The sequence below is a fragment of the Dermacentor variabilis genome, chromosome 3 (genome assembly GCF_050947875.1).
Source record: "Dermacentor variabilis isolate Ectoservices chromosome 3, ASM5094787v1, whole genome shotgun sequence".
NCBI lineage: Eukaryota > Metazoa > Arthropoda > Arachnida > Ixodida > Ixodidae > Dermacentor > Dermacentor variabilis.
In genome coordinates, this window is record NC_134570.1 from 197,647,090 (window position 1) to 197,672,665 (window position 25,576).

General features: G+C 46.1%; 1 protein-coding gene across 4 annotated transcripts in view; it reads right to left on the reverse strand.

Moving 5' to 3' along the window:
- Pi3K92E (phosphatidylinositol 3-kinase 92E) overlaps positions 1 to 25,576 on the reverse strand; it is a 160,721-nt gene that overhangs the window by 14,770 nt on the left and 120,375 nt on the right. For all 4 annotated transcript variants that reach the window (XM_075686775.1, XM_075686774.1, XM_075686776.1 and 1 more), the window contains 6 exons: positions 21,698 to 21,819; positions 19,021 to 19,164; positions 18,012 to 18,177; positions 16,418 to 16,536; positions 15,681 to 15,790; positions 14,269 to 14,347 (listed from right to left, as the gene is read on the reverse strand). In XM_075686775.1, the coding sequence (XP_075542890.1) occupies positions 14,269 to 14,347; positions 15,681 to 15,790; positions 16,418 to 16,536; positions 18,012 to 18,177; positions 19,021 to 19,164; positions 21,698 to 21,819 (740 nt within the window). The remainder of the gene's footprint in view (positions 1 to 14,268; positions 14,348 to 15,680; positions 15,791 to 16,417; positions 16,537 to 18,011; positions 18,178 to 19,020; positions 19,165 to 21,697; positions 21,820 to 25,576) is intronic.

Consider the following 25,576-nt stretch of genomic DNA (forward strand, 5'->3'; position numbering starts at 1 on the left):
CCTGCATCACGCAAGACCTATGCATGTAGCAGCGTATACCACGATTGCTTCGATGCCCGCTTCACAAGCAGCAAGTACTGAGTCAATGAAACTGTAATTGATTTTTTATCTCACTTTTTGCTTATGGAAAATGTAGATGGTTTGAGTGCATTGTGCGGAAGGCGAAAAGGTGCTATCAGTGTTTTGTGCAGTCGGTATGCTTAAACTGCTGGAATCCCTTCAGCTTCTACTAAAATGTTTCTTGCTGCGATACTATATATTGTAGTCAGAGCAAAGATCTACTCCAAACCAAGTGACTAATGCATCTGCACAGAATGTGTTCGATTAACAAGTTAACACTTCCACAACAACAATATACCGATGCACAGCATATGTGTTTGCAATAAATACATTCCATAAAAGTGAATGACGGGGCCTACAATATCAAACTTTGTAGTAGCACCGTAAAAAGTGCTGCCATGCGTATCAGCCACAATGAAACTTCTGCACGTCCAACCTTCTTCCTTGGAGGCGCCTCTATAAAGACTGTTCGGGCCCTACCCATTCTAGATGTAACATTTAGCTCTTCTCTCAACGTTTCCGCATATGTCACCAGCACTGTATGTAAGTACCGGCCCATTCTTGCGTTTGTGTCCCGTGTCTCCCTTCCCTGATGACCTAACGTTTTCCGAGCACTCTACACTTCTATCATTCTGTCACGACTTGAGTACTGCTCATCAGTATAGTTCCCGTACCAAACTCGCGACGCTAACAAACTTAAGCTTGTTCAGCGCCGGAGAATACGCACCCTTTACTCCCGTCTTTTCGGTTGTCACAAGCTCATGCCAGCCTTCGAAGATTGCCTCAAACCACTCAACTAGCACACCCTGCAATACCAGCGCAACATTGCACTAGCCTATACTGCAGGGTGCTTGACGACTCTCTGAACAGCACTAATCTTTCTTCAGTTCATCTGAACAAGTGGTCAGCACAGCCTGAGCCCTCATCGCGCCTCTATGGCCCGACACCACAACTCCATGATTATATCTGGCATGCAGGGCTTTCTCTCCACCCCCCTGGCGATTTGGATTCTACTTCCTTGGAACCAGACTGAATTGGCACTCCTGTGTGTTGTGCACTTGTCGAATGTGTGCGTGTGTGCCGTGCTGTGTTATTGAGTAAGTGTGTGTGCACGTGGAGGAGAAGGAAGTGTCTTCTGCATCGTGCAAATTCCTGCTCTAGATGGCTGGTTATCAGATGCTCTAACATACAGGTATCAGCCTTCTTTTTAGTCTAGCGTGCCAAGTTACCACTAAGATTATTATTATTATTATTATTATTATTATTATTATTATTATTATTATTATTATTATTATTATTATTATTATTAGAATCATCACTTTGACCACATTGATTGTGTTGAAGCCAGAGTGACACATAATTTAAAATATTTCCGGAGCTTTGTGGGCTTTCTCTGTACGTCTTCTTCATGAAAGTAGTGGTGTTGTTTAGAACACTGCTGATGCCTTTGCAGAACATTTCTGTTTGCTATATGGTGTGAAATATGCTTCAAGTAATCTTCCATCTCAGTCTGGTGCAGTCTATGCTAACAGTCAATGAAAACCTTGTTTCCAAGTATATTAAGTGCCTTAAACTTTCCCTTTCTTGTGGTGTTGATGGTATTTCCTCCACAGAGCTTAACCCTTTGAGACGCTGTCTACACAATTGGGCACACCAGGAGCGTGCATCAATAGCAAAATCACTGATGAAAGTCATCATCATCATCATCATCATCAGCAGCAGCAGCAGCAGCAGCAGCCTGGTTACGCCCACTGTAGGGCAAATGCCTCTCCCATACTTCTCCAACAACCCCGGTCATGTACTAATTGTGGCCGTGCCATGCCTGCAAACTTGTTAATCTCACCCGCCCAACTAACTTTCTGCCGCCCCCTGCTACGCTTCCCTTCCCTTGGAATCCAGTCCGTAACCCTTAATGACCATCGGTTATCTTCCCTCCTCATTACATGTCCTGCCCATGCCCATTTCTTTTTCTTGATTTCAACTAAGATGTCATTACCTCGCGTTTGTTCCCTCACCCAATCTGCTCTTTTCTTATCCCTTAACGTTACACCTATCATTCTCCTTTCTATAGCTCGTTGCGTAGCCCGCAATTTGAGTAGAACCCTTTTCGTAAGCCTCCAGGTTTCTGCCCCGTAGGTGAGTACTGGTAAGACACAGCTATTGTATAGTTTTCTCTTGAGGGATAATGGCAACCTGCTGTTCATGATCTGAGAATGCCTGCCAAACGCACCCCAGCCCATTCTTATTCTTCTGATTATTTCCGTCTCATGATCCGGATCCGCCGTCACTACCTGCCCTAAGTAGATGTATTCCCTTACGACTCCCAGTGCATCGCTGCCTATTGTAAATTGCTGTTCTCTTCCGAGACTGTTAAGCATTACTTTAGTTTTCTGCAGATTAATTTTTAGACCCATTCTTCTGTTTTGCCTCTCCAGGTCAGTGAGCATGCATTGCAATTGGTCCCCTGAGTTACTAAGCAAGGCAATATCATCAGCGAATCGCAAGTTACTAAGGTATTCTCCATTAACTTTTATCCCCAATTCTTCCCAATCCAGGTCTCTGAATACCTCCTGTAAACACGCTGTGAATAGCATTGGAGATATCGTATTTCCCCGCCTGACGCCTTTCTTTATTGGGATTTTGTTGCTTACTTTATGGAGGACTACGGTGGCTGTGGAGCCGCTATAGATATCTTTCAGTATTTTTACATACGGTTCGTCTACACCCTGATTCCGTAATTCCTCTATGACTGCTGAGGTTTCGACAGAATCAACCGCTTTCTCGTAATCAATGAAAGCTATATATAAGGGGTGGTTGATGAAATTAATGGTATTTAAAATGTGTTTCATACATCTTGAAACATTTATTATTGGAACTGTGCTGCAATTTTGAATAACGTGCAGAATGTGTTAACAAAATGAGTGGGAAGGTAGACGGCTGGGTGTTTTTACTCTGTGTCAGTATGTTGAATTTAGCGGGTTCACTTCTTTCATTGTTCTTTACAATGTCGTGCACCAGGCATAATTTTCAATCGGCTAGATAAGTGCTTTTCAAGCTTTTCAAAACACGAAATAGTACATGTTCTCATATTTTGTGTTCCTGTAGTGAGCTTTCGCATGGAGTCGAAATTTTGTAAACTTGACAAAACTCGCTAAACAATTGAAAATTCTTAATATTTACTGCAGCTGCACACTTTCTACGATTCTGAGGATGCATGAGATGTGGTGAAAGCAACTTTTCAATCAACGGGATAAAGTGGTGTCTGAAAGGGTTAAGACGTATGGAAGCATACTTGTTCCTCGTTCTCACAAGCATCTTCAATAGTTCCCTAAAGTCTAGTACCTTTTCTAGCACTCGGAAGGTAGCATGAACATTGCCCATGCACAAATCAGGTGCTAGATGTGCAGTTACTAACTGTCGACCTATATCTATCCTCTTCAGTGCGTCAGGTGTTTGAATCGATATGAGATTCCTGGCTTTCTGTTAGTGCTAAGAGCATTTTAATAAATGAACAGCATGACTTTGTGTGCCGACAACTTAAAACTATTTCAGACTGTCAACAGTGTTCACCACTGCATCGACTTCCAAAAAGACATTTTTTCACTCTCAAACTGCTGAGAAACAATAAGTACTCTTAAATGCTTCCAACACTATGGCATTAAGTTATATGCACAAAACGCACCATGTGAAATTTCGATACACCCTACGTGATGCTCCACTCCTTAGGGTCGATGAAATGAAAGATCTTGGTGTGTACTTCGACAAAATGCTAAGCTTCTCTTCACATAGATAATTACACAAGATGCCCTTCACGCTCTTGGAATTTCATGATTTGCACTCACCTGTTGTGTTTCTGAAATTCTGCTGTGTGCCTCCAACTACTAGGGTATGCCTCTGTAGGACGGGGGTGCAATGAGCAAATCTAATTCTGACCTTATAGAACGCATCCAGAATAAATTGAGGTCTATCTTAAAGCACCACTTTTGCCATTCTGGCGACCACAGTTGAGCCTTCTCATCTATACTTCAACTCGCACGTTTAGATTCAAGTCTTAATTAATCACACCTTTTGTTCCTGTATAAGGTGGTCCATGACATTATACATTCCTCAAAGCTTCTTGATCATATGCATTTGTTTGTGTCGCAACAGTATACCAGGTAGCATTCCACATTCGTTGCCTTGGCTTGTTAGAAGATTGTGCTAATAAGACTCGACTCCAAAACATACTTCGGAGTTCATTTCCTGTGTTTTGTAATAATAATAATAATAATAATAATAATAATAATATATGGGGTTTTACGTGCCAAAACCACTTTCTGATTATGAGGCACGCCGTAGTGGAGGACTCCGGAAAGTTAGACCACCTGGGGTTCTTTACCGTGGACTTATATCTAAGTACACGGGTATTTTCTCTGTGTTTTGTGTATCTGTAGATAATCACGTAGGATTACCTCCGTTTTACTTTTCCGCGTTTCCTTTTTTCCCTATTTGTTTCTCTATCTTCCATTTTTTGTCTACTACATTAATGTTTTCTGTACATTTTGTCTCCCATAGTGCTCGTTAAGTGCGCCAGTACAAAGGCTCTCTAGCTGTTCCTGGGCACTACAATAAAAATTTGAATGATTGATTATTATGATAGTAGAAAATTGTGCTTTTTAAGTATGTACTACTATACTATTTCAGTGCACTAGCTTTTGTGCAATTAAATAAAGGGCATGAATTAAGAAGAGAGAGAGAAAATGATAAATGAAAGGTAGGGAGGTTAACCAGGACTGAGCCCGGTTGGCTACCCTACACTGGGGAAAGGGAAAGGGGGACGGAAAGATTAAAAGAAGAGAAAGTCCACTGGGGATATCAGTCGGTCACTCAGTTTAGATCGCAGACGCTGACTCAATCCGGTATCTTTCAAATATCGCAGCAGCGCTTTTGTGGCCTTTTGTAGCTGCGATATGTGAGGCCATCGTCCCAAGGTCTTATTCAAGGTGAACGGCTTTCTATCTAGCTGATTGAGAGCTGTGCAGAGGTCTGGCCTTTCATCTTCAAGAGATGGGCAGTAGCTCAGAAGGTGTTCTGTGGTTTCCTCGACAGCGCAGGCATTGCACTCGGCGCTATCAGCCATTCCAATCAAAAATGCATAAGCATTGGTGAATGCGACGCCCAAACTTAAGCGGCACAACACTGTTTCCTCATTTCGCGGAAGACCTGGTAACAGCCGCAGTTGCATAGAGGGATCGAGGGAATGCAATCGATGTTGAGTGAATTCAGGTGTGTGCCACTTTTCCAATGTCAAAAGAGTGCGCTAGCTTGCCTAAGTGTTGGGCTGCGTCGGTCCGCGATAAAGGTATAGAAACAAGGGTTGCTCCTTCGTGGGCTTTCCTAGCAGCTTCGTCAGCGAGGTCGTTGCCGGAGATTCCGCAATGACCAGGCAGCCACTGAAACACGACGTCGTGTCCTATTATGTTCATGTGATGGTGCCTTTCTCGTATCTCCGACACGAGTTGTTCACATGACCCGCGACGAAGAGATGACAGAAGACATTGTAAGGCCGCCTTCGAATCGCAGAATATTGCCCACCGATTAGCCGGTTGGTTATTAATATAATCAACGGCACCTCGGAGGGCAACAAGCTCCGAACCGGCCGATGTTGTCAAGTGAGAAATCTTGTATTGGATGCTTAGTGATCGTGATGGTATAACCACTGCGCTGGTGTAGTTGGTCTGAGTGGAAGAATCATCCGTATATATGTGGACTCGATCAAAGTAGAAAGTGTGTAAACAATCCAGAGCTGCTTCCTTCAAGGCCAAGGTAGGCAGGTCAGTCTTCTTTCTTATCCCTGGAACCGTAAGACGCACTTGAGGTTGTTTTAAACACCACAAAGCTGAGGTTGAACGTGCTGAGGGTGTGAAGCCCGATGGTAAGGAGGCACGATGGATGCTGACCTTGTTGGAGAAGGACGCCTGTGGTCGTCGTTCTGGCATGAATTAAGAAAGTGCAATAATATGCTATATGCCTGATCATATGCATTGTGCTATTAATTTCTTCTGAGTTTTAATAATGGCTGGCTACTGTATGCAGTGTTGTGCAATAAGATAATATGTCACAGCAATTATTGCGTGCCTCGCAGAACAAATTGAATATATCTTTCTCAGTCAAAACATCAGAGCAGGCTGAAAACAATGAACTGCAATTTTTCTTTTTGTGGTGACGAAGTGTATAAATTGTGAAAATAACCTGTTTATATATTTCTTACACCATGCAAATGAGCTGCTCCCATACATTCGAATAAGTGCTTCAATAGTACGACTTGGCGAAGGGCAACGAAAGACTCCTATTAAAACCCTCTAATTCTCAAACTTGTATTATCTGACGGTATGTCATTTCATTAATGTAAAGAAAGTCAAACTTGATATGTTAAAACCAGTTACAATAGAACATGGCCCTTACACTGTGAAAATGTTTTGTAGCAATAGACTCAATGTGAATGCCTCCGGAAGCGGTGCTGATGCATCAAAACAACCCAGAATAATAGAGGTGCTCCATGGGCTAGATTTGGCAGAATCAAGAACTGGGGGGAGACAAGATACGAATTACATACATTTTAGCTATTCTAGTTTATTTTTGTGAGTGCTACAGGTGTTTCAATTCTGTTGTGCTGATTTTCTCAGAACCCACTTTTTCACGTTTCTCTCATGCACCAGCAAGCATAATTATATTGACACGGATGCTTTATCTGTATCCGGTTACCGTATTTCACCGGCTAAAAGATGTTAAACGTTATCGCTCGGGGCAGGATGCGCCTGAACGTATCGGAAGTTTCGCGCATTGTTATCGATGGTTCTATCTGTTGTCGACGAACCTTGCTAATCTGATTGCATACGCGACATGAATTGTGTTGTAGTTTCTGGAAGGCGCGCGAACACCAGCGAATAGGCTGTAACTTTGGACGACTGACGCATGCAAACCGACGCGCTTGACCTGCAGTTGAGATTTTCTACGATTGCCGACATTGCTCGCCGCTATCGTTGCGATTGAGCCGGCACTATTTATTTACCGTCACTACTACGTGGCAATATTTCCAACACAGATTTTTTCAGCTATATATTGCAAGCCTAATTCTTACATAGTTGGCTGTGCAATAAGCTACCAAAAAATGAAATGGTACAACAGTTTTTGATATATGGCATCGTCGTGCAGGTGTTTGCAAAGCGATCTTGCAGACAGGCGACGCGCGAGCGCTGATGTCGATATCTTGTACACTATTGTTACTTCAAAAATAAAAACAAACTGCTGCGGCAGGTGTATATTCATTATTCAAACGTGGTTTTTATATCTAAAAGCACATACAGATCACAAACTTATTGTTTCAAGCTCAGTTTACAGCAGGCTGTTTTAGGCCGGACTTTGACGAATGAAGACGGAATAGTCCAGCAACAGTGCGCCGCAGCCGAGGAGCGAGCTTCGGCGCGCGTCGGAGCTTGTCTCCAGTGGTTGCGCGCCCTTTCCCTCCAGCCGAAGCGAAGCGACGCGTTCGCTTGCCAGCGCGCGCCGAAGCTTTCGGCGCGTGCCAGTGGTTGGGGCATAAGAGCTGCGCTTTAAACAAAAACAGATGACACCTAAGTACTCCTTTGAGTTGTGAATAGAAAGCAGTATTGTCCAATTGAGCGCTGCTGAGTGGTTCTTCAGGTTATAAACTCCTCGTAGGAAAGCGAGCGCGTTTATCGTTTCGAATTGGTTCTGTTACTTTTACACATTACTTCTTTATAGCGATTGCCGAGGTGAAGTTACAATGCAGACGATAGCTTCTGCGGTCAAGGAACGCACTGGTAACATAGGCTTCCGAGAACGAGGGCGAGGGTGACTTCGCGTCGCGGCAGTGCATCCCAGACAGCAGGCCTGTGTGCTGTACTGTATATCAAGCTACTTGGGCCGAAATTTTCCTTGCGCAGCCCCGCGCAACCGAAGCGCGGACGTCAAAACCATCGCGGCTTACTCCGTAAGCGTCCTCAATAAATTCTACGGCAGTCGGGCAACGTAGCATGGCGTCACGGATAGAAGCGCACAGTTCTTGCTCACTTTAGGTGGCGCTGGTGGCGGCAATGCCCTCTCCCCTCATGCAACACATGGCAGGTCAGCGCGGCCTGCAGTTGTCACCTTTCGGCCGCTCGGCTCCGTCGAAGCGCGCATGTGGCGTGGCGTCGCGTTGCAGCCAATGGGAATTTAGGCGCTGTTTCGTTCCTACAGGCGCCGCCTTTTCCGCTCAATGGGTCATTTCAGGCTTTCGCATCCATAAAGCGTAGTTACCGCTTCTCTCGAGCGGAAAGACTGCCAACTCTTCTGTTTAATCGAACGGGAATGTTGAGTGGAGGAACACTTTAGAATACGAGTTTTGAAGACTTTGAACGTGTGCTTGTGACACCGCACATGAGCGTCTTAAAGCGAATCTGCATCAAGCAACGAAACGTATGCTATGCTAATTACTAGTTTCCTTACTATTCCTGGCATAATTTTTTGATATCGATTCATTCTAAACGGTGCATTCTATCTTCTTTTTCTTGAGGTCAAACTTAACCACCTCTTCGTCTGAGCCTACTTCTTATTTACGACATACGCTTTCATTCGCAGTTTTACATTTGCAGCTTCATTTTCCGAAGTTGTTAACCATGCGTACAACCAACCAACTCTTGACCCATCCCCCATTGTGATTACGTGCTAAGATTTAAAGGCTCATCCTGATAATCAAAATCGGACTACAGTGCATAGGACTAGGAGCGCCGAGCTACATAGAAATAAGAACCATAGACATTTTAGTAAACGCCAAAGAAAACTTCTTATAAGCAATTCTCACTTGTGCGTGGGAGGAGGAGGAATAAACTTTTATTGTAGAACCAGCACTTTATGATGGCCGGGCCTAAGCCTCCCACGAAGGGACGTCGAGGGCTTGCCTCGCCGCCGCCTCGCGGGAGTGCTGGGTCGCCCAGGTTTGGTCGTCGAGGGCGGAGCTCCGCAGAGCCTCATGCAACCTCGACGAGAGAGTCGTGGAGTTAGTCTGGGTGTACTGTGCTCGGCACTCCCATAGCATATGCGGAAGCGTAGCCGGGTGAATTCCACAGCACCGGCAGTTGGGGGTAGTGTAGACGTCCGGAAATATAAGGTGGAGGCGGGCGGGTGAAGGGTACGTGTTTGTTTGTAGTAGACGCAGGGTGGTAGCCTGCGCCCGGCTGAACTTTGGGTGAGGCGGGGGGAAGATTCGGCGACTGAGGTGAAATGCCTTAACGAGATCGTTATAAGTGGTCAGACTGTCCCTGGTGTCCAACTCATCTCCAGTGACTATGGCGCGGTTTACTAGACCTCGCGCAATGGAGTGGGTGACCTCGTTGAGATTGGGGAGGTGTGGGTGGACAGGGCCCGCATGGGCCGGGATCCATGTTAGGGAGATTATGCTGTCTTTAGAGTGTGGTGCCTGGCAGAGGATGCGAAGAGCTTGGGGAGAAATACGGCCTTTGCTGAAGTTAGTAACGGCTGAGCGAGAGTCACACACTATGGTGTGACAGGTGGGATCCAAAGTGGCCAGGGCGATGGCCACTTCTTCAGCCGTCTCGGAAGTGGGGGTAGTGACGCTGCAGGCGTGGTGTAGGGCTCCATCGCGTGTGGCGACGGCCACAAATCGTGTGCCATGGGAGTATTGGGCTGCATCAACAAATGTGACGCCAGGTGCGTGGGCAAGGGCTTTTATGATAGCTCCGGCCCGAGCTTGGCGCCGGGCCCTGTTATATTCAGGGTGCATATTTCTAGGGATAGGGTCTATGTAGATCCAGCTACGGATGTCGGTCGGGATCGGTTGTTTGGGGCCCTGTTGCTGATGGTAGGTGAAGCCAAGCGTGGACAGAATAAAGCGCCCCGTTTCAGTAAGGGTGAGCCGTTCAAGCTGAGAGCGTTGTTGGGCTTCAATGAGTTCGGAAAGGTTGTTGTGAACTCCCAGTTGGTTGAAGAGTTCAGTGCTGGTGTAATGCGGGAGCCCAAGTGCTTGCTTGTAGACCCCTCGTATGAGGGTGTCGAGCTTGTTTTGCTCAGCCCGGTACCAGTAGAGGTACGCAGCAACGTACGTAATGTGGCATATGACAAAGGATTGGACGAGTCGGAGAAGGCTTTCTTCTTTGAGTCCTCCTCGTCAGATAGATATACGTTTAAGAAGTCGTAGGGTGTTTTGCGATTGGGCACAGATCTTGTTGAGAGCCAAGGTGTTGGAGCCGTTGGTAGAGATGGTGAGACCGAGAACCCGGATATTAGGGACGTGTGGGATAGGACTGCCATCTTGAAGGCGTAGGGTGATGGCGTCACAGGGTCGGTGATCAGATTGGTGTTTGGGAGGGCGACCCCGCTGAATGGGCTTGTATAACAGAAGCTCCGACTTAGCCGGCGAACAGCGCAGTCCGGTCCCTTGGAGATAGGCTTCAACCGTGTCAATCGCCGTTTGGAGGGCTGATTCCACTTGACCATCACTGCCTCGGTACGACCAGATGGTGATGTCGTCGGCGTAGATGGTATGGTTGATATTGTCGACTTGCTGTAGGTGCTTGGCAAGGCCAATCATGACTAAGTTAAATAGCATGGGAGAGATAACTGAACCTTGCGGGGTGCCTTTGCTGCCAAGGGGAAGCTGGTCTGATCGTAAATCCCCGGCCGAGAGGGTAGCCGTGCGATTGGAGAGAAAATCACGGATGTAATTGTAGGCTCGCTCTCCCAGGTGGAGGTTGGAGACCTGGTCAAGGATAGCTGCATGGGAAACGTTATCAAAGGCTTGAGTGAGGTCGAGTCCGAGGATGGCTTTCATGTTACGGGAACGATCGTTTAGCACTTGATGCTTGAGCTGCAACATAGCGTCTTGAGTAGAAAGGTGAGGGCGAAATCCAATGATGGTATGCGGATAGAGAGAGTTGTCCTCGAGGTGACTGTTGATGCGTGCTAAGAAGGCGTGTTCCATCACCTTGCCTACGCATGAAGTGAGGGAGATGGGCCTTAAGTTATTGAGGCTAGATGGTTTGCCAGGCTTTGGGATTAGGATGACGTTGGCAGTCTTCCAGGCGGCTGGAAGGGCACCACTGCGCCAGCAATCATTGATGTAGTCAGTCAGATGGGACACGGACTCGTCATCGAGATTGCGAAGGCTTTTGATAGTGACCCCGTCTGGCCCTGGAGCAGAACGACCGTTAAGCTTGCGTAGAGCGGCATGTATTTCAGATACGCTGAAATCGGCGTCTAGTGTAGGGTTGGGGCTACCGATGTAATTGCTGTGTGGACTGACTTGTCCCCTGGAGATATATCTGGTGCAGAGGTAGTCAAGCACCTGTTGTGGACCTTGCTTAAGGGTCTCCGTATAAAGGAGCTTCTGCAGCCGATCCTGTTGGGTGGTGCGGGTGGTGGTATTATCAAGCAGATGTTTGAGGAGTTTCCACGAGGAAGGGCGATGAAGTTGTCCATCCACCGTGTTACACAGCTCAGTCCATCGTTGCCGGCTGAGGGTTTGACAATGCTCCTCGATGGCTGTGTTCAGTTTGGAGATCTTAGTTCTAAGGCGACGGTTTAGGCGCTGCCCCTTCCATCGAGCTAGGATAGAGGCTTTAGCCTCCAGAAGATGGGCGAGGCGGCTATCCATGCGTTCAACTGAGGCATCTGTAGTTACCACCCGAGTGGCCGTTTGAACATCAGTGCGTAGCGCTTGCATCCAGGTGTTAATGTCGGTAATGCCTTCTGCTGAGGTAGAACCTATGCGTATTTTTCGAAAAACGTCCCAGTCGGTAATGGTGAATTCTTTAGTGGGGGCAGGGGCGGCAGCGAGTTGGGGTAAAGAGAGAGCAAGGATATAATGGTCGCTGCCCAGGTCTTGCTGGGTATTGGTCCAGTGTGCATCGTTGATATGTTTGATGAAGGTGAGGTCGGGGGTAGAGTCCCGGGTAGTGGAAGTACCGAGGCCTGTAGGAAAGGAGGGATCCGTGATGAGCGTAAGGCCTAAGTCGTGGTAATCTTGCCAGAGGTTGCGAGCTGCAGCTTCCGTGCGAACGTAGCCCCAGCCTGTATGGGCGAGGTTGAAATCACCGCCGATGAGTAGGGGGTGCGTTCCAGCTACGTGAAGAGCCTTCTTAAAGAGGGTGAGGAAGCGACACCTTGCTTTATCCTTGGGGCTATTGTAAATGTTCAGAAGGAAGACGCATTCTTTCCGTTTACGATTGGGAATTAATTCGAGGAATAGATGTTCGATGTGAGGACTATTGAGATCATGTTCAATAACAGGAATACGACGCCGTACTAGGGTGGAGACCCTGTGAAGAGGGTGGGTGGTATGGAAGGTTTGATAACCGGGGAGCGTGGTCGGGGCGTTGTTGGTTTCTTGAAGTAGGATAGCATCCGGGCGGCGGGTATGTTGGCGTAGGTATTGATTGAGTACCGGTTGTTTATGGTGAAAGCCTCGGCAGTTCCACTGCCAAATGAGGGCGTCTTGATTAGTGTGAGCCATGATGGGAGATGGTGGATGTCGCCATCGGCGTCCCGGAAGGGTCGCAGACGAGGGCGGCATGGCTAGGAGGCGTGAGAATATGAGTTTCCAGGTTGGTCACGCGTTGGACAATACCAATGAAGGCTTGCTGGATGGAGTCCAGTGCTTGTTGGAAAGTGCTAATAGTTGTTTGAAGTGAGATGAGCATGTCTTTGACTTCAGAGCGGACCTGGCCCGTGGCTCCATCTTGCAGGGCTCTCTTCTTGGGGGCGGGAGTCGAGGGGGCCTCCTGACTAGGGGCAGGGACGTTCTGTGCGATAGGTGTAGGGGCTGATGTTTGGGACTGTTTGAGGTCTCTAACCTCCTGCGACAGTTTAGTGAGGAGATCGCGTAGGATGGCGTTCTCGCGCTTAAGCTGAGCTATTTCTGGGTTTTCTGGTGAAAGAGGAGGGTAGGTGACTTGTGTGTTGGCGATCTTACGACCCTCTCGCGAGGTGCCCATGAGAGCGTCTGCGAAGCTCACCTTGCTGTGCTTGGTAGATGTGATGCGTGAAGCCGATGCAGACCGGGATCTTGAGCGTCGTTGCCTGGATCGAGATGGAGTTCTGGAGCGGGAACGGCTCCCCCTTGACGGTGTGCGGGAGCGTGGCCTGGTTCTGGTGCTCAGGGTAAAGGGGCCGGCTTGTTTATAGGTGGCTTGGCTGGTTGTTCGTCGTTCTCCGATGCGCTTGCGGATGACGTACGGGGTTTTATATCGAGCGGCACAGCTTTTGTCCGCGGTGAGATGGGGACCACCACAGAGCGAGCACTTAGGGTTACAGTTATGGTCGGCGGGGGGGTTGCGGACACCGCAGCCCCGGCATATCTTGTTATTTGGGTAGGGACAAACGTCCATGCGGTGTCCGAGGCGGCCACACTGGTAACAAATATCAATTTGCTTCCGATATAGCGGACATGGGAGTAACGTGGAACCGTAGCGGACCTGATAAAGCACATCCAGTCCGTCAAAACCGATTATCACTGTTGTAGTAGAAGCGATGCGCTTGGCTGCCAAGGCTGTCGGCTTTCGGGCAGTGACAATTTTGTTGTGGATCTGCTGGGGAGTCTCCGTGAGTGGGATCCCACGGATGACCCCCTTCGTCGTGTGCTCAGCTGCGGTTTCGTATGCATTGACCTCGTGGTTGACGCGTGGGATGTGCAAACTTTTTTGTCTTTGTTCTTTTTTTTTTGTTTTCGTGCATTGTGGCTCCATCCCGTTGCGGCCACTGCTGCCGGTAATCCACTGTCGGCTGACATAATCAGTTGCAATCATAACAATCAGCTGGAAGGTATTGCAACCCAACCAGCGGCGGTGGCACCAGCGCAGCGGGAAATTCTTTCTAATATGTATAAGATATTATCATGACATAGGCCTAAACACGGTCGAATATTTTGGCCAATGACGCCATTGCCTTCACTGACGCTTTTACCAAACAACGCTGCCTCGTCTTTTGCAAATTCAAAAATATAGGGATTTGCACTTTAACTGACAGCCGTAAAGATTCGCAGCACGTGATTCCGGTGTTCACAATTTCAAACGCTCAGCTTACTTGTTTTTCCATTTCGCTCTCCTGCTAATTATTGAAGGTCACTGTATTTGGTGCCCGCCACCTAATACTTTGCTTGCGCTCGACTCGGAAGCACAACAGATTGAGCGCCCAAAATATTGGCCCACTTACCTGAAGTCGTAACCTTCGTCCTTCCAGATCTTGTCCATGATGCGAATCATTTGCAACGTTAGCATGTCTTGCCGCAAATCTGCCGTTTTTTATGGAAGTAATACCACAAGAGTCAACGAGAAGGCCATCTACTTCACAATCAGACAAATTTTGGGCTCATGGCGTTTAGTGAACTAGGATCAGCTTGAACAAGTCTGATAATAAAGGGATGGTGTACTGGAATTGCTCAGTGTGTCGTCCGCACAGCAATTTAAACGTGTTGTGCGAAACTTTCTGCATTTATAGACAAGAAAGCTATCAAAACACAATTGAAGTTATTATTTCCCTTAAGTAAATAAGACAAACTCGATGTATTAACGTCGTCTGCATTAGCATAGTATACATTAACGTCGTCTAAGAATTTACGTTTCAAATGAGAGACCACATAGTGTTCCTGATCCTCTGTTTAATATCAAGAAAGGGGCTGACAGATGGAATAGCACACTGTGGTATAAAGTTTGTAAACAGGGATAATGTGCCTCAGCCTTTCTGAGGCACCTTATCCCTGTTTACAAACTTTATACCACATCGTCTGTTTAGTGTTTCGTTTGCAGAAAGCAAACATTTCTCTTCCGCAGGCATGCTTTTATTTTCAAAATATTTTGAAATGATATGATATAGCACACGACGATGAGGCAGCCCAGAAGGAGCACCTGCAGTGTGTCAAGTAGGTTGCACGGGATTTTTTTTCAAGCTGCATCGGCCAGAAAAGCTGTCAGCAGGTTTCGGTGAAGACAAAATTAGTGCTCTATGACTAATGTTATCGCCATTGTTTGGCTATTGTACTCCGCAAAAGCACGCCGAAGCAGAATACGGTGAATGTGCCCAGTGTTCCCGGTTAGGAGAAAGCTGAAGATTTTCCAATCGTTGCACAGCAACCACGATGCAGAAAACGTTTACAAACAGAGTACTTGCCCTGCACATAAAAAAATGTGCAAACGTGGCAGGACAAATCCCCTTAATTGATTGCGTAGTCTGCCACGCTCATTCAGTAGCACGTGTTCTTTTCAATACCTTTCCACGCACATGCACTGCCGTTTATGTTGTAGGTTCTCTGAGTTGAATCCAGCACGTCTCATAACAGTCATTGCATACTTTTAAGAAAAACACTTCAAATAAAAGAAATATTGCATACTGTACTGTGCTTAAGTCTTCTGTTGAGTGCACAGTCTTTTTCACCCATTTTGGCACCATTTTCAACCTAGTTTCCATTTCTAATGTTTGCACAACGACTTTTTGAATCTCCGTAACGCTCATTTGTTTAGATGACATTGTTTAATTTAGGGTGATTGTCTGTATTATCATTATTAATATTATTCAGTATTATTGCTATATTCCTTATTCTTCAGCCGCTAATATTCCAGCCAACTTACCATCCCCGTATTTGAAGATGATAGCAATGTCTTCTGCGGCAGAGTCGCTATTTTCGAAAACTAGCCAAAGCGGTTTCATTTTGGAGTCCATAAACCGGCATTTTTCAGGCCTATGAAAACAGGAAGAACATCGTTAACGATGAAGAAACATTCGCCCAACACACTACAAGATGTGCAATACCTTCATTCAATAACCTTGTGCCGAGCGTAAGCGAACATTTGGCGGTTTTAACTGTTTTTGAAGTTTTTGCTGTTTATTGCATACAAAGAATGTCGTTTTATGTGCGAGTCCTATGAAGTGTTATTATGAGCATAATCATTAAAATATCAACTTAAACAACATTAACTGCTCGTCTACCTGCCATCAAAGCGAAGGCGCACGTAAGGGTTGAATTATTTAGTGATGAATTAATAGTGGCAAGTTTAATTATAACACAAGTAAACGCAAAGAATTATGTGCCTACAAATGTGTACCAAACACAGCTACTTAAGCGTGACCACAAGCCTAAAGTCTCGCCCACTTTTTTTTTAAATCTAAAGCATCGCGAACACTACGAAATACATTATCATGACTACGTCCAGCTTCTGCGGCGTCCCTGCGGATCTACACCGTCCACAATCATATCACTAGATACCTCACATTTTATCCGGCGGCATTAGTGGCCTTCAGACCTCAACATTATTCAATATGCAATTTCGTGAAACAAGGAAGCTAGGTAACTACAACTCAGCCTCACTTGATGTGGCTGAAGACGTGGCACGGATCCAGTGGACTGCACAGGTTGCGGAAAGTGGCCCGAAAAGTCTCCTTTGCCATGCTCTCCCGCATCGAGGCCACCAGTTTGTCTCGGCTGTCCTGTCTTGACACGGTTCGTGCGAAAAGGGGACAAAGACAACACCCCTTACGCCTTCGCTCCTCTGCACTTGTCGTAACATAGAAAATGAAATCACCACAGCGATAGCAGAGCGATGTGATCGCAGCGATTAACCACAATTACTGCAGTTCGGAATTAAGTCACTCTCAAAGTGGCCATTTGCCCCTGAACTGAGTCTCTGCCGTCCACCCTATACCAACATGCTTTTTTATCAGTTCATCTTGCCTTCTAACGTACTGGACTGCGTTTTACTTGCCTTGTTACCTGCCGCCTCTGTTGCTCCACGCACCAAGAAAGCGAACAGCGCTTGTGTCCAAGCAGAGTGGTCGTGCAACGCTCGGAAATAATTAAATGCGGCTTAGTAGAAATAGCCGCGGTCCCATCGACTACTAATCAATAAAACAAAGTTGTTCGTTGCTTTTGAGCTTAACATGGCGTTCTTAAGCTTGCTCTGGATTACAATTTACGAGCACTTTCCTTATTATTGGGGATGTCGTCGACCGATATTTCAGCATTGCGTCTCACATTTTTTTTTCTTCTTTTGCCGTTGGAATCACTGTCCTCTGTTCAATGAAGCGTTAACGCCAACATTTTGGTCAACGTTTACTGTTTCCAATATTAGCATGCGGTCATTCGCCGTAACTGACACACCATGGTGGGCTATCGCCACACTGGAAGTATATTTCTCGAAACTTGACCTCGGCCTCTTGAGCTGTTGATCACAGCCTCTGCCGCAAAGCGTTCGTGTGGGCGAACCGGTTAGCTTTCACACTGAAAACACTGCCAAAAAAAAAAACAAGTACGATTGACCAAACGACACAGCGATCATGTTGAGACGCTCGTGTATTTTGCGCTGTTTTTGGTGAAGCACTGACAGCTGCTCAAATTTAGCAGATAGCCTCCAGATCCCTGTTACCATTTTGTTTGATGTTACACACACAGACTGAGAAAATAATGAACTGTCGCTTCGGAACCAGCAGATAATGCAAGATAGAGAAGCTCGGTACCTCTGCTGCGAGTTGTCAGTCATCCTTACCATCATTATCATTTATTCTGTAAACAAGATCGCACAAAAGTGTATGCAAAATGTCGATTCCTAGATAAGAGCTTGCTTGGATCCACTCAATATATACACTGCGATATAATACAGGCAGGGCGTAAAGTAGGTACACTAGGACACAAACAGGACGTGGAGTGGGTGCATTAGGATACAAGATTTCAGCAGTAAGGGAGACTAGAGTTAAGCTTCGCTGAAAAGCGTTGCGTATATACTTTTAAAGAAACGTGAAAATTATAATTTTTATTGGTAACGTGGAATTTGGCATAAACAGGAAGACTGTTCCAAATAGTGAATCCAGCAACAGAAATAATTACTTCCGGTATAAAGCTTTATCAATTGTGTGTGAGAAATTACTCCTTGTAATCATCACAAAACGAAGAGTAATGAGGAGCCTGCCTTTCTTTTGCTGGCTTCCAAGTGGACCTGCTCGCCCAGGGTACGCAGCTTGAACATGGCCTCGGCTTGGCGCACCAACGCCTCGCGGTGCTCCGGTGCACCGTGGCAGTACGCCTCGAGGACCAAGCCGAACTTCACGCTGAGCGCAGCCACGTGCATCTCACACCTGCGCAGTGGTATCGTCGGGAACCACGAGATAAAGCGGGCCCTGCCTTGGTTCCGCTTTCTAAGCGGTTATTCCAAAAGGTACCATTGCGAGGCGCCGAACGTTTTTGAGACGCCCAAGAACATGCGAGTAAGCTACGAAGCGCTTTCTGTGAGGAACAAAGAGAAAGTTTTCTACCGGCTGTCTAGTAGCTACGTTTTCGTCGAAATTCAACAATATGTAACAACACAAAGAAGGCAATGTTCACAATGAGTTACACTAGAGATAGCTCCGAAGAAAAAGAATGTAAAGAAAATGTTATAATAAAATTTTTAGGCATTGCATATTGGTTGATAACAGTATGCACAAGTTTCCCTGATAATAAGCAGACGCAGGAAACTTGCCTTTACAATAGTACGAGCACTTCTTATTACGTGCACTTATTACACCCGCATGATAAGTTCGCGCTAAGTGCTAGATCCGCTATGCGATATATACAGTCTATCAATCGAACTTGATGTTTATTTAGAGTCAATTCACGCATAGCTCAAGCATAACAACGTGAGTTTTGGTAGATTATCCTAAACGTCTGAGCCTCGACATCACCTGGGAAAATAAAGCGCACTGAAGAAGACCTTGCAAAATGACGGTGATATTACAGCCACTCATAGAAGTTACACTCACAAGTTATGCAATCATCATACCTTTACCGCCAATTTCATGCTTTCTTCAGTTCTCAATTTATTTCACTCTTTATATACGGCGTGATACATTGCTTAAGCTGTCTTCTTGCAAAGAAGCCTATTATAGTATATCAGTGTGTACGAAAAGGACACGTTCAGCCAACATACATTCGAGGCTTACCTCAGCAGCCAGAACATCTGATGCCCGATGTGCCTGTTTTTCAACGCCCTTTCCAGAAGAAACTTGACTAGATCACACTCCAGGTATGACTCGTGCTTGAGCGCTTGTACGAGTTGCAGGAGGTACAACGACAGCTCTTCATCGCTATTTCAGAATAAAATAATAATTAGCAAAAAGGTAGGGCAGCCATATCATCTATATTTTATCATGCTTGCACCTTCTCATGGAGCATAATGGTGAGACAGAATGTGACAGGATGTTGCTCAGGTACACTAAAGCCTATCTGCGCCTTTGCACTGTGTTTTGCCTTCTATTGTGTTCATTGAATGGAACTGCGTGCGTAAAACAGCGAAGTCCATGGCCTTTTACTCTTTCAATGCACAAAAGCTTTCGAAACCAGGAGAACAGCCGTATATGCTTCGCCAAAACAGGTTACCGCGATGCTCTGCCCAAGAGTTAAGACGCTCGGCTCTTTTTTCTGTTTTTAAACTCACTAAAGCGCAAACACGCCCTGCTGCAGGGGGCCGCCCTTCTGACCGTGTCCGGCCTCATCGTTCTTCGACTGACTTGGACAGTGGCGAAGGCACCATGCTGCGGCTAAACAAGAACAGTTCAATAACTCCTCCTTCTTCCTCGACATGGCTCTGTGACCCATCTGTTTAAAAAGAAAGTGCTCTCAATCAACCAAACGAAAGCTAAATTCAGTATTAAGAACCGGGTTCACATTTTCATCCTTGTGAAACGCACAACCAATGCGCCCCTGTGCAATTTCATGAAGCAAAACTGTCGGAATGTGTGGCACAGTGGGTACACAATTGGCTCTTATAACGGCGTAGTATATAAAGTAGAGAGACAACAGCATGTATAAGAAAAAACGCGGATAGATTACATTTAAGCGAGAGTAAAGGCACACTAAAGGCAAATAGAAAGTAAAGCGACGGTGATCGTTTAGTGCTCTAGAATATCTAACGCGCAAATATTATCGCGAAGAGAGTCTTAGTAATCGAGAAATGGAGGTAAATGCAGGGCATGATAAGAGACTCCCCCGGGACATTCAAGCACATGCCGGATGACGAAAGCACTTCTGTAACTAGTACTCAAACGCTCCTTGCAAAAAACAGCCTTGTAGTGTATTATAAGACAAAATAAAATGCTACTTGTCCAGTTCTATCCTATTTTCAGAACAAGCAACACATTGAAATTACCACTGAAAATGACGCCGGCGGTCGAAATGTTTCGTTTACGCTCGACTCCGCGCTGCCCACGCTTTCGCGTTTCAGTAGTTCCGTTATCGCGTAGTGCTGCGCTGGTTTTGCTGGCTCGCGAAACTCTCACAGACTGCAAGTAGCGCACAATTGAACTTCCATGCGGTGCTGCTGGACGCCCAAGGTCTCCGTCAATTGACCAAACAACAGCCGCAACAACGAATCAACCGCTCTTTCAACGGGATTTATCTGTCTTGGCTCGGTGTCGCCCTCTGTCGGGCGTTGTTTTACTCACCGACGGCAGCAAAGGGTGGTGATGGCGTATGCAAGGTCACCGCTCTCCGGTTATGTGGCGGGAGATATTAATTTCTAAAAAGGTATTCGGACCCTTCATATGCAGTTTCCTTACACTAAGTCTTTTCTTGGCACGAAACAAGCGTTGCGAGGTTTCTGTAATGGTATTTAAACAGTCCACGTCAACTTGGCATTTTTCTTTAGTATCACTTTAAGAACTCCCGTCGGTTAGATGATGGAATTATGACAGAAATAGACTTTGGTCTGTAGAGTAACAGAATGGGTGCCGCGAAAGAGAAATGCCAATGGAAGTGAAACGTGTGATGCAGTTACGAGGTGAAAAAGTCGTTCAATGATGACATCGGTTCGGTAGAAAACGGTGGAAAACGTTGAAGTGGAGTGTTCTAACAGCGGTATTCGTCCTGCACTGAACTTTATTTCGCGAATAATGATTTCCGTGATGATGATGAAATAATTTATGAAAAGAATGAGCTCAAATGCGGCGACAATTTTTTGTTGATTTTGGTGGCGCCTATAGCAGAAATTATGTCCACTTTTTCTACGCTCTGAGTGAAGAATGATCGTTGTAACGTTAAGGGATAAGAAAAGAGCAGATTGGGTGAGGGAACAAACGCGAGTTAATGGCATCTTAGTTGAAATCAAGAAAAAGAAATGGGGGGCATGGGCAGGACATGTAATGAGGAGGGAAGATAACCGATGGTCACTAAGGGTTACGGACTGGATTCCAAGGGAGGGGAAGCGTAGCAGGGGACGGCAGAAAGTTAGGTGGGCGGATGAGATTAAGAAGTTTGCAGGGACGACATGGCCACAATTAGTACATGACTGGGGTTGTTGGAGAGCTATGGGAGAAGCCTTTGCCCTGCAGTGGGCGTAACCAGGCTGATGATGATGATGATGATGATGATGAGTAGAAATAAAAGACGGTGCACTGTAGCCATTATGTGAGAGTAAACATGACACCGTAATCGTAGTCGTGCTTAATGCGTTCGCGCTACTGTGTTTGATCTTAAGTTCTTGCGTGACTCGAAATGCAGCGCGTTTCCTAGCGCAACTAACATTCTCAAAATGAGTGTTTTACACATACAGAATACCAGAGTTATAGTCTGTTCAGGAAAGTTCTAAGGTCTGTGGTAGCAGTTATCTATGAATTTACTTACTCCATCTGGTGCAGGCAGCGGACGGCGAAGCTTCTGACGAAATTGTCGGGATAGCTGTAGTCTAGCAACTCTAACGCTTGTTCCGGCTTGAGGAGCTTCCATATCTGCAGCAATGCTTGCATCTTGCATAGTGAAACAAAAAAAAATGGCGAAGTTGAAATGACGCTGAAAAACAGCCACACTTTCGAGTTTTCATTACATGGTATGCTGACTACAGTTGATTACTTTTGCTTTCGTGAAGCTTACACGGGTTATCGTTTTTTTTAACACATAAGGCTGAATTCAACATTCAAGTGAACAGAGGGTGCATACCATCGTTTTGGAATTTCCAGGGTATAGGTAAACACAATGCTCCGTCTATTCATTTCAAATTCTCGGCGGTACCATCGTCTGAGGATGCAAAATAACGATCAGTAACTGTTGAGAACTAGGAAAAGCACGTTGTTCTCATATAGCGTCAGCCAACATTTGACTCATAAGCAATATAAGTAATGTGGTATCGTCAGTTTTGGTTCTATTGCTTTTATTCACGCCTGTCGTCTACCATTTATATATATATATATATATATATATATATATATATATATATATATATATATATATATATATATATATATATATATATATATATATAAATGGTAGACGACAGGCGTGAATAAAAGCAATAGAACCAAAACTCCTGAGCAATCCTGCAGGAATGCAGCAATCCTGAGCTGAATTGACAAGCTCAACAAGTCAACAGCATGACATCCGACAAACATGCATTAGGAAGCACTTCTCAAGCGTGGGTCATGTCCCCGTTCCTTTTCATACTCGTGATGCTGGGTCTCACGGTGTACCTCGGCGAGATTGACGGCCTCCATCGCGCCTTTTATGCAGACATCACTCTGTGGCTCCACAAGGGCAGTGACGGTCAGACAGAATGCACCTTACAAGCAGCGGTCTCTAAGTAAAAAGGTGCCTCCGATACACGGGTCTCCTATCTGACTCAAATCGGAGCTGCTCCTCTACCACCCTCGCCGCCGGCCCAAGCCTACAGGTGAATCTCGTCACTGTGACGAAATACTCCTGTATAGCAAAGACGGTTTCTGTATTCCCCAAGTCCCGAAGATACGCATCCTCGGCATGCATACAGCAGCCAACGGGTCAAACGCAGAAGCTATCCGCAAGATCGAAGGCAAGGTTACAGCGGGTACCTGCCTGATCAAGCGCATTACAAGCAAGCACACGGGTATGAAGGAGGACAGCGTCATGCGCATAACATACTTCATCGCAATCAGTCACATTACTTATGTGGCTGCCCTCCACAAGTGGAATGCCACCGAAAGAGGCAAACTCAACACCCCTATACGGAAAACTCACAAGATCGCCGTTGGCCTACCGGAGTCGTAGCCCTGTAGCACTGGCCTATTGTAGCACTGCTCGTCTGCTACAGCTGGGGGTATACAACACGCTTGGGGAAATCGTGAATGCGCAAAGAGCCTCGCAACTCGGACGTATGTCCCTGACAGCTACTGGTCAGTACATCCCGCAGAAACTCGCGCTCAATTACCCCGTCCAACGCGGTCAGAAACGGTTCACTGTGGTAGTCGTAGACGTTGACTCCCGGCTTACGCATGCGTGTGGTGTCAGCACGGAATACCCAGAAACAGTGGAAGTTTTTGCGATTGCGCTTGCGCTTACCGACCCCCTCTGCGAGGTTGTTCTTAGCGACTCACAATCCGCTGTTCGTAAGAACGCACGGGAGCGCATTTTTTCCGAACCTCTCCAGATCTCAAGAAAAGCTGGTCGACAGCACTTCGACAGCACCGCTGTAATGTGGTTCCCAGCGCACGTCGACACGCCCACCGATGACGGCCCCCCTAACTCGAACGAGGTAGCACACCGCTCTGCGCGAAAACTGACCCACCACGCAGAGTCAGAGCTCACGCAATGAGGAGGTCCGCACACTTAGAATTCGGACCTCCTGGTTCGGAACACACGAGAACGCTTAGTCAGATACAACGACATCACCAAGCACTACCAGCTAGGCAGGCGGATGTCATCCCCACCTCTCCCCAAACTGAAACCTCACAAGGCAGTAGTCTGGCGATAACGGCAGACACAAACCTTCCCCAGTCCGGTGCATTTGCGGCACAATTTTTCCCGCGCAATACCCGAGTGCTCTTTGCAAGTTATGTCAGGCAACTAGAGCGACGCTCTTGCACATCTTGTGGGTGTGTCCTGTTATATCAGCTAAAACAACCGGAGGCTCTTGCCTCGAAGTGGGCCACCGCTCTGCGTAGCTCCAACCTCAAGACACAAGAGTCTGCCTGCAACGCGTTCCGCATGTGTGCTCTTCATGAGTGGTAACCGAAGCCATCCAACGCGACCCGTAGTGGGTATCACGAACCCACGCATCACAGTAGATACCCCAGCACACTTTACTTATACAGCAATGCATGCGCACTCTTCTTCTGAGTACACTTAGCCTACTCGTGTTGCTTGCGTGGCGCCAGCCGGCAATATCCCACGAAAGAAACAATATACGTTTACTAAAGTTGGCCACCTTGAGTGCACAGTACTACATGGCGCCACATTCAGAGTTATACGTTAGGACGCTCTATTCAGCTAGGAAGTGTGCTTCTCCACTGCAATTGGATAGTCCTGGCGTTATCTGCAGAAATACCTGGTTGTTTAGAAATATGTTATCAGCGACATTCTCACTTCTCGCTTAATCATACTCTAATATTGACTCCATCTTGTTAACTACGAGGCGTAAATAAAAAAGTACAAAAACGGTGTTCCTCACCAAGAGTGCCTATATGACTGTATTTACATGTGTGTGCAGGTTCGACCATATACATAGTGATGTGTGATTCTCTTGCAGAGGCACTACAGGTTTCGATTATGAAGGTCTGTCTGCGTAATGTGCGAGCAGAGACGCTGCCGACAACGACGACTACACCGGACTCATTCGAGACACGTATTCAGATACTCAACTCATAGTTATATACAAAGGTGGATCAAATGAAAATGGAATAGATGCAGCTGTGGACATCAAATTGTATAATCTAGTGTATCTTGTACGAAGTTGGGTATCGTTAGTAAGAAATGCTGATAGTGTCCTTTCTTTTTTTATGTCCATAGTGTCTATGGGGATTACATTTAAACATTCTTCATACCATCTTTTGAGCACTGTTTCGTATTCATTTGATCCACACTCTATGTACTTAAAAGTTTACAAGCAGCTTGCTGCGAACACACAGTGGTAGCGCTTAAGATTATGTTTCGTATATAGCGCTTTCAGGATCACTATTTCCTTGCTTTATTCGGTGGAGTTTTTTTCTTTTCTTTGATAACAGGCGTACTGTTTGAAACTGGCAATAAATAATAGACCAGCGTGCTGAATGCCGAATACAGACATCTACATAGCCTCCTCACGGTGCTTTTGCAATGCAAGATGTTTTTTTTTTTCATTTTCTTATTGGAAAAAAAAATAAAGGGAAAACACGGCGAAGGCGGGAGATGGAAATTCAAGACGATGAGAAAAATGAGGACAAGGCAAGAAAGCGGGAGCAAACGTTTACACAAGTCCAGTTGTCGAAACGTTGGCTCCCACTTTTTCCTTGGCTTCGTTTTGCGCATCGAGTTGGGAAAGAAGTTTCAGAAACCGTAAGGCTACACGTACGGCTACATTGCTTAGCCATGATGTTTCATCAGCAGGGCTTCATTGCAGCACCGCAAGCAAGTGACGCATAGACCAGTAGCCAAGGATATCCAGAATGCGATGTCGAGTTCCCCAGGTTGGCTTGCGCTCGTTTTACACCACACCAGCGACGCATAAGTCATTCCAATCATACGTAGGATGTACCATCCGATAACAATCGTGTTATCACA